The sequence below is a fragment of the Nerophis lumbriciformis genome, linkage group LG18 (assembly GCF_033978685.3).
Source record: "Nerophis lumbriciformis linkage group LG18, RoL_Nlum_v2.1, whole genome shotgun sequence".
Lineage (NCBI taxonomy): Eukaryota > Metazoa > Chordata > Actinopteri > Syngnathiformes > Syngnathidae > Nerophis > Nerophis lumbriciformis.
The window spans coordinates 41,430,089-41,440,000 of NC_084565.2; the positions used below are offsets into that span (position 1 = coordinate 41,430,089).

At 45.0% G+C, this 9,912-nt stretch overlaps 1 protein-coding gene across 2 annotated transcripts in view; it reads right to left on the bottom strand.

Moving 5' to 3' along the window:
- Positions 1 to 9,912, bottom strand: part of tmem131 (transmembrane protein 131) — a 180,020-nt gene that overhangs the window by 107,472 nt on the left and 62,636 nt on the right. For both annotated transcript variants that reach the window (XM_061978418.2, XM_061978417.2), the window contains exon 4: positions 5,048 to 5,116. In XM_061978418.2, the coding sequence (XP_061834402.2) occupies positions 5,048 to 5,116 (69 nt within the window). The remainder of the gene's footprint in view (positions 1 to 5,047; positions 5,117 to 9,912) is intronic.

The window sequence follows — 9,912 nt, forward strand, 5'->3', positions numbered from 1 at the left end:
TTTGAAAAAATTACAAAAATAATTTATGGAACATCATTAGTAATTTTTCCTGATTAAGATACATTTTAGAATTTTGATGACATGTTTTAAATTGGTTGAAATCCAATCTGCACTTTGTTAGAATATTTAACAAATTGGACCAAGCTATATTTCTAACAAAGACAAATCAGTATTTCTTCTAGATTTTCCAGAGCAAAAATTTTAAAAGAAATTCAAAATACTTTGAAATAAGATTTAAATTTGATTCTACAGATTTTCTAGATTTGCCAGAATAATTTTTTTGAATTTTAATCATAGTAAGTTTGAAGAAATATTTCACAAATATTCTTCGTCGAAAAAACAGAAGCTAAAATATTTATTATTCTTTACAATAAAAAAAAAAAAAAATTACTTGAACATTGATTTAAATTGTCAGGAAAGAAGAAGAAATTTAAAAGGTAAAAAGGTATATTTGTTTAAAAATCCTAAAATAATTTTTAAGGTTGTATTTTTTCTCTAAAATTGTATTTCTAAAAGTAATAAGAAGCAAAGTAAAAAAATAAATGAATTTATTTAAACAAGTGAAGACCCATCCATCCATCCATTTTGTACCGCTTATTCCAAGTGAAGACCAAGTCTTTCAAATATTTTCTTGGATTTTCAAATTCTATTTGAGTTTTGTCTCTTTTAGAATTAAAAATGTCGAGCAAAGCGAGACCAGCTTGCTAGTAAATAAATACAATTTAAAAAATAGAGGCAGCTCACTGGTAAGTGCTGCTCTTTGAGCTATTTTTAGAACAGGCCAGCGGGCGACTCATCTGGTCCTTACGGGCTACCTGGTGACCGCGGGCACCGCGTTGGTGACCCCTGCCCTAGTATATACAATAATATAAACCAAGTCATTGTATTTCATTTAGGATTATTTCATATCTTCATTTAAATAAAAATATATTTTTATCTTTTTTAGATACAGTCAGCCCTCGCAAAAATGACTAATGATCTACTGCTAACGATGGATTCTGATGTGTCATCTATGTTGCTGCTTCTTGATCTTAGCGCTGCTTTCGATACCGTCGATCATAATATTTTATTAGAGCGTATCAAAACACGTATTGGTATGTCAGACTTAGCTTTGTCGTGGTTTAACTCTTATCTTACTGACAGGATGCAATGCGTCTCCCATAATAATGTGACCTCGGACTATGTTAAGGTAACGTGCGGAGTTCCTCAGGGTTCGGTTCTTGGCCCTGCACTCTTTAGTATTTACATGCTGCCGCTAGGCGACATCATACGCAAATACGGTGTTAGCTTTCATTGCTATGCTGATGACACCCAACTCTACATGCCCCTAAAGCTGACCAACACGCCGGATTGTAGTCAGCTGGAGGCGTGTCTTAATGAAATTAAACAACGGATGTCCGCTAACTTCTTGCAACTCAACGCCAAGAAAACGGAAATGCTGATTATCGGTCCTGCTAAACACCGACATTTATTTAATAATACCACCTTAACATTTGACAACCAAACAATTACACAAGGCGACTCAGTAAAGAATCTGGGTATTATCTTCCACCCAACTCTCTCCTTTGAATCACACATTAAGAGTGTTACTAAAACGGCCTTCTTTCATCTCCGTAATATCGCTAAAATTCGTTCTATTTTATCCACTAGCGACGCTGAGATCATTATTCATGCGTTCGTTACGTCTCGTCTCGACTACTGTAACGTATTATTTTCGGGTCTCCCTATGTCTAGCATTAAAAAATTACAGTTGGTACAAAATGCGGCTGCTAGACTTTTGACAAGAACAAGAAACTTTGATCATATTACGCCTATACTGTATATACATATATATATACCTATACTGGCTCACCTGCACTGGCTTCCTGTGCACTTAAGAAGTGACTTTAAGGTTTTACTACTTACGTATAAAATACTACACGGTCTAGCTCCGTCCTATCTTGTCGATTGCATTGTACCATATGTCCCGGCAAGAAATCTGCGTTCAAAGAACTCCGGCTTATTAGTGATTCCCAGAGCCCAAAAAAAGTCTGCGGGCTATAGAGCGTTTTCTATTGGGGCTCCAGTACTATGGAATGCCCTCCCGGTAACAATTAGAGATGCTACCTCAGTAGAAGCATTTAAGTCCCATCTTAAAACTCATTTGTATACTCTAGCCTTTAAATAGCCCCCCTGTTAGACCAGTTGATCTGCCGTTTCTTTTCTTTTCTCCTCTGCTCCCCTTTTCCTTGAGGGGGGGGGGGGGCACAGGTCCGGTGGCCATGGATGAAGTGCTGGCTGTCCAGAGTCGGGACCCGGGGTGGACCGCTCGCCTGTGCATCGGCTGGGAACATCTCTGCGCTGCTGACCCGTCTCCGCTCGGGATGGTGTCCTGCTGGCCCCACTATGGACTGGACTCTTACTATTATGTTGGATCCACTATGGACTGGACTCTCACAATATTATGTCAGACCCACTCGACATCCATTGCTTTCGGTCTCCCCTAGAGGGGGGGGGTTACCCACATATGCGGTCCTCTCCAAGGTTTCTCATAGTCATTCACATCGACGTCCCACTGGGGTGAGTTTTTCCTTGCCCGTATGTGGGCTTTGTACCGAGGATGTCGTTGTGGCTTGTGCAGCCCTTTGAGACACTTGTGATTTAGGGCTATATAAATAAAGATTGTTTGATTGATTGAATAAATAATGTGAACATGTATCATAACATGGAAATCTATGAGAACGTGTTGTGGATGATTGTGGACTGGGAATTGTTTTAATTTTATTTTTTTACACATTTTTATAAATAAAAAAAAAAAGTAGTTTTTTCTGACGTATTACATTTTAGACGATTTCTCTTCTGAAATTAAAAAAAATAAGATTTTATCCGCTCGCGGGTCGGGTCGGGCGGATTAATTAGATTTTTTTTTTTTTTTTTTTTTTTTTTTTTTTTGCGGGTGGCAGTTAAACCAATTGGGAAATATATATACATAGTTAAATGTTGTTACCCACATACGAAAAACGAGCAAGCACCTGCAGCATATGCCACAACAGAAGAAAAAAAAAAAAAGAGATGGACACTTTTACGGAGCGGAGAAGGCCCCCGACGCCTCGCCGGGGTCCGGGACCGAGGCCCCTTCCCCCGAGAGGGCCCCACCGGGAGCCGTAGCTGAGGCGATCCGCGAGAAGGGCCTGACGCACGTCCAGGGTCACCACCGCGCCCACCGCACCGACACCCCGCCTCGTCCGCTTTCGACGCGGCCGGCGTCACGCGCAGCAGGTAAGCAGCTTACCTGCCCGCCACCCCCGTGGCCGGGGGCTCGTAACATGGGTCACTCCGCGCGCTCCGCCCGCGCAGCTTACCTGCTTGCCACCCCTGTTGCCGGGGGCGCGTAAAAGGGGTCACTCCGCGCTCAGTGCGCTCCCGAAAGGGGTGGGGCTCACCCTGGTTGATATAGAGAGCAGGACAGTGGCCATGGAATTTCATTTAAGGTTTGTGATAAACCATCAAACTCATTCGTTAAAAGGACTCTATAGTAATATAAAGCAAATTTTTCTGGACATTATCATGCAAGAAAAGTTTATTTTTGGGATCGTGATCACCGCGTAATGATTTTTAAAGGTTGCATTACATTATTAACTGTCCCATGTGATCAGCCAGTGCAATTGGAAGTCCATGCTCAATTATTGCCTCCGTAAATAAAACTTCGGCATTTATCACATCCAAAGAATCTGTTTGGGCGACGAAAAACGTTGAAAGTTTTCCACTTGGGCTCACCCTGGTTGATATAGAGAGCAGGACGGTGGCCATGGAAGTCGGAACCCGCTAAGGAGTGTCTAACAACCCACCTGCCGAATCAACTAGCCCTGAAAATGGATGGCGCTGGAGCGTCGGGCCCATATACCCGGCCGTCGCCGGCAGCGAGACGCGCTTGGAGGTGCGCTCAGCGCGGCTCCCATATGATTGCGCACTGGTGTGCGTCTGGGTCGTGACAGCGTGGCACGCGAAAGTCTGTGCTGCATTGGATCAGTCTCCTTTCTTTAACAGGCAAAAGCTTTATAACCTCAGTGAGGTTATAAAGCTTGCGCACCAAACACGAAGCAAGGCCATGGTGCAGGAGAACAAAGGACTTCTTTCATTTAAGGTTTGTGATAAACCATCAAACTCATTCGTTAAAAGGACTCTATAGTAATATAAAGCGAATTTTTCTGGACATTATCATGCAAGAAAAGTTTATTTTTGGGACCGCGATCACCGCGTAATGATTTTTAAAGGTTGCATTACAAACATTTAACTGTCCCATGTGATCAGCCAGTGCGATTGGAAGTCCATGCTCAATTATTGCCTCCGTAAATAAAACTTCGGCATTTATCACATCCAAAGAATCTGTTTGGGCGACGAAAAACGTTGAAAGTTTTCCACTTGTATCGCTAGCAACGGCATTAGACTTGTGTTTTTTTGTCCCAACGTGGTCTTTTACATCGCTAATTCCTCCGTGTCCGATCGAAAAATCTTGTCTGCACAAGGTGCAATTCGCGTAGTTTTCACCTTTTTTTTTTTTTTAATTAATATTAGATATATAACAACGGGCGGATGGCGGGCGGATGCAGTTCTGATCAAACGTTACATCGGGTGGATGGCGGATGGTTGACGACTTTCTGACGCGGTTGCGGATGAGATAAATTGCCTATCCGCGCATCTCTAGTGGCCGGGTAGGGAGCAGGTTGCGTTTAGAAGAGCGAGAGCTGATAAGTGCAGCTTTGTTGCTGTCAACGGTTCAGGGGAGGAAGGCTTGTTGACAGCCGGGACACCACCCCACTCCTTCCCTTGCTGCCGTTTCTGCCTCCGCGGGCCACAAGGAAGCGGCACATACTACAGGGGCGTGTACCTGCTGTCAAACACTGGAATGCGCTGTGATAAGGCGAGTAAAGGTGACGTGAGGTGCTGAAGTCCAGAATGTGTGCCTGGAGCACAGTCCGCCGATTTCTAATTATTGCCGAGTTGTAAATGACGGGGCAGCCTTACGTGGGTGTGTCGGGGGAGGCGGGGGGAAAGAATAGTCACTCACTGTTCGTGAAAATCCAACATAGGAGGTTCAAAGCGTATGGGTCGGCAGTTCCCTCGGTGCGGGGACGTGCTGCGGGGGACGAGAAGAAGAAGAAGGATGAGCAGGCGAAGGAGAACAGCATCCAAGTTTGTGTGCATTTCCAACCAATACAAAAGCAGATTTTGTTAGTTATGAACCCGGGACGCCCGTGGTGCTGCTCCCGTGGTATAAAATCCAGAATGATTCATCCTTAGAGATCTACAATGCCACGTGCCTCTTTCCAACTGGCCCAGCCTGTTGGACCACAGGTGCATCTTGACAATGGCCAGGGCCCTCCCTTGTAATAGGCAGACAACTATGTCATCATGACAGCCAAAGAGCCATCTAAACAAATACAAGCATCCACTACATAGGTGTGGCACGCACCATAACACTTTTCTAAATTATTGTATTTTTCTTTAATGACCCCGCCATGTGCCGGGTCGAAGCCGTAACAGTCGATCAGAGAAGTGTCAGCATGTTGTGTGACGGATGAAATAATTAGACAGCAATAACAGGCCCTTACTACAAGAGGGCGAGACAAGCCAGTTTCACTTGAAAGACTTTACACCTTTACAAACAAGTAAAAGAACAATGAACATTCAGTTTCTGTTTTTATTTGTATTTTTTTTTGTCCCCGTCCAGCTTCTCAGGCAAAATCATATACAGGTAAAAGCCAGTAAATTAGAATATTTTTGAAAAACTTGATTTATTTCAGTAATTGCATTCAAAAGGTGTAACTTGTACATTATATTTATTCATTGCACACAGACTGATGCATTCAAATGTTTATTTCATTTAATTTTGATGATTTGAAGTGGCAACAAATGAAAATCCAAAATTCCGTGTGTCACAAAATTAGAATATTACTTAAGGCTAATACAAAAAGGGATTTTTAGAAATGTTGGCCAACTGAAAAGTATGAAAATGAAAAATATGAGCATGTACAATACTCAATACTTGGTTGGAGCTCCTTTTGCCTCAATTACTGCGTTAATGCGGCGTGGCATGGAGTCGATGAGTTTCTGGCACTGCTCAGGTGTTATGAGAGCCCAGGTTGCTCTGATAGTGGCCTTCAACTCTTCTGCATTTTTGGGTCTGGCATTCTGCATCTTCCTTTTCACAATACCCCACAGATTTTCTATGGGGCTAAGGTCAGGGGAGTTGGCGGGCCAATTTAGAACAGAAATACCATGGTCCGTAAACCAGGCACGGGTAGATTTTGCGCTGTGTGCAGGCGCCAAGTCCTGTTGGAACTTGAAATCTCCATCTCCATAGAGCAGGTCAGCAGCAGGAAGCATGAAGTGCTCTAAAACTTGCTGGTAGACGGCTGCGTTGACCCTGGATCTCAGGAAACAGAGTGGACCGACACCAGCAGATGACATGGCACCCCAAACCATCACTGATGGTGGAAACTTTACACTAGACTTCAGGCAACGTGGATCCTGTGCCTCTCCTGTCTTCCTCCAGACTCTGGGACCTCGATTTCCAAAGGAAATGCAAAATTTGCATGGTTGGGTGATGGTTTGGGGCGCCATGGCGTAGTGGGTAGAGCAACCGTGCCAGAAACCTGAGGGTTGCAGGTTCGCTCCCCGCCTCTTACCATCCAAAAAACCACTGCCGTTGTGTCCTTGGGCGGGACACTTCACCCTTTGCCCCCGGTGCCACTCACACCGGTGAATTGAATGATGCATTGACAGGTGGTGGTCGGAGGGGCCGTCGGCGCAAATTGCAGCCACGCTTCCGTCAGTCTACCCCAGGGCAGCTGTGGCTATGAAAGTAGCTTACCACCACCAGGTGTGAATGATTGATGGGTTCTACATGTAAAGCAACTTTGGGTACTTAGAAAAGCGCTATATAAATCCCAGTTATTATTAGGCAAATCATATACAGGTAAAAGCCAGTAAATTAGAATATTTTGAAAAACTTGATTTATTTCAGTAATTGCATTCAAAAGGTGTAACTTGTACATTATATTTATTCATTGCACACAGACTGATGCATTCAAATGTTTATTTCATTTAATTTTGATGATTTGAAGTGGCAACAAATGAAAATCCAAAATTCCGTGTGTCACAAAATTAGAATATTACTTAAGGCTAATACAAAAAAGGGATTTTTAGAAATGTTGGCCAACTGAAAAGTATGAAAATGAAAAATATGAGCATGTACAATACTCAATACTTGGTTGGAGCTCCTTTTGCCTCAATTACTGCGTTAATGCGGCGTGGCATGGAGTCGATGAGTTTCTGGCACTGCTCAGGTGTTATGAGAGCCCAGGTTGCTCTGATAGTGGCCTTCAACTCTTCTGCGTTTTTGGGTCTGGCATTCTGCATCTTCCTTTTCACAATACCCCACAGATTTTCTATGGGGCTAAGGTCAGGGGAGTTGGCGGGCCAATTTAGAACAGAAATACCATGGTCCGTAAACCAGGCACGGGTAGATTTTGCGCTGTGTGCAGGCGCCAAGTCCTGTTGGAACTTGAAATCTCCATCTCCATAGAGCAGGTCAGCAGCAGGAAGCATGAAGTGCTCTAAAACTTGCTGGTAGACGGCTGCGTTGACCCTGGATCTCAGGAAACAGAGTGGACCGACACCAGCAGATGACATGGCACCCCAAACCATCACTGATGGTGGAAACTTTACACTAGACTTCAGGCAACGTGGATCCTATGCCTCTCCTGTCTTCCTCCAGACTCTGGGACCTCGATTTCCAAAGGAAATGCAAAATTTGCATGGTTGGGTGATATATGGTTGCGCTATATAAATATAATTCACTTCACTTCTATATTCTCAGTGAAACATCAAATGGGCTATGGGGTAAAGCGCTTTACTCAAAGCGCTTTGACACTATTTCCACATTCACCCATTCATACACAGATTCACACACTGATGGCGGGAGCTCCCATGCAAGGCCCGGGGATCGAACCAGGAACCCTCAGGCTGCTGGCACAGCCACTCTGCCAACCGCGCCACGCCGTCCCCAATGTTTTGGGCTTGCTGTACTTGCCCATGTCATTAACTGAACAGGTGTCAACTTGCACGTATCTCTTATGTGTGACTACCATCCGCCGACACTTGCATGTATCTCTTATGTGTGACTGCCATCCGCCGACACTTGCACGTATCTCTTATGTGTGACTGCCATCCACCGACACTTGCACGTATCTCTTATGTGTGACTGCGATCCACCGACACTTGCACGTATCTCTTATGTGTGACTGCCATCCACCGGTCACACTTATCATTGCACCAAATAAAATTGCTTCGAGGTCGGCAAGCACAACCAGAAATAATGTGTACATTAGGTGCGCTTTACTCAAAGCGCTTTGACACTATTTCCACATTCACCCATTCATACACAGATTCACACACTGATGGCGGGAGCTGCCATGCAAGGCCCGGGTATCGAACCAGGAACCCTCAGGCTGCTGGCACAGCCACTCTGCCAACGGCGCCACGCCGTCCCCAATGTTTTGGGCTTGCTGTACTTGCCCATGTCATTAATTGAACAGGTGTCAACTTGCACGTATCTCTTATGTGTGACTACCATCCACCGACACTTGCACGTATCTCTTATGTGTGACTGCCATCCACCGACACTTGCACGTATCTCTTATGTGTGACTGCCATCCACCGACACTTGCACGTATCTCTTATGTGTGACTGCCATCCACCGACACTCCACGTATCTCTTATGTGTGACTGCGATCCACCGACACTTGCACGTATCTCTTATGTGTGACTGCCATCCACCGACACTTGCACGTATCTCTTATGTGTGACTGCCATCCACCGACACTTGCACGTATCTCTTATGTGTGACTGCCATCCACCGACACTTGCACGTATCTCTTATGTGTGACTGCCATCCACCGACACTTGCACGTATCTCTTATGTGTGACTGCCATCCACCGACACTTGCACGTATCTCTTATGTGTGACTGCCATCCACCGACACTTGCACGTATCTCTTATGTGTGACTGCCATCCACCGACACTTGCACGTATCTCTTATGTGTGACTGCCATCCACCGACACTTGCACGTATCTCTTATGTGTGACTGCCATCCACCGACACTTGCACGTATCTCTTATGTGTGACTGCCATCCACCGAGACTCCACGTATCTCTTATGTGTGACTGCGATCCACCGACACTTGCACGTATCTCTTATGTGTGACTGCCATCCACCGACACTTGCACGTATCTCTTATGTGTGACTGCCATCCACCGACACTTGCACGTATCTCTTATGTGTGACTGCCATCCACCGACACTTGCACGTATCTCTTATGTGTGACTGCGATCCACCGACACTTGAACGTATCTCTTATGTGTGACTGCGATCCACCGACACTTGCACGTATCTCTTATGTGTGACTGCCATCCACCGACACTTGCACGTATCTCTTATGTGTGACTGCCATCCACCGACACTTGCACGTATCTCTTATGTGTGACTGCCATCCACCGACACTTGCACGTATCTCTTATGTGTGACTGCCATCCACCGACACTTGCACGTATCTCTTATGTGTGACTGCGATCCACCGACACTTGCACGTATCTCTTATGTGTGACTGCCATCCACCGACACTTGCACGTATCTCTTATGTGTGACTGCGATCCACCGACACTTGCACGTATCTCTTATGTGTGACTGCGATCCACCGACACTTGCACGTATCTCTTATGTGTGACTGCCATCCACCGACACTTGCACGTATCTCTTATGTGTGACTGCAATCCACCGACACTTGCACGTATCTCTTATGTGTGACTGCCATCCACCGACACTTGCACGTATCTCTTATGTGTGACTGCGATCCACCGACACTTGCACG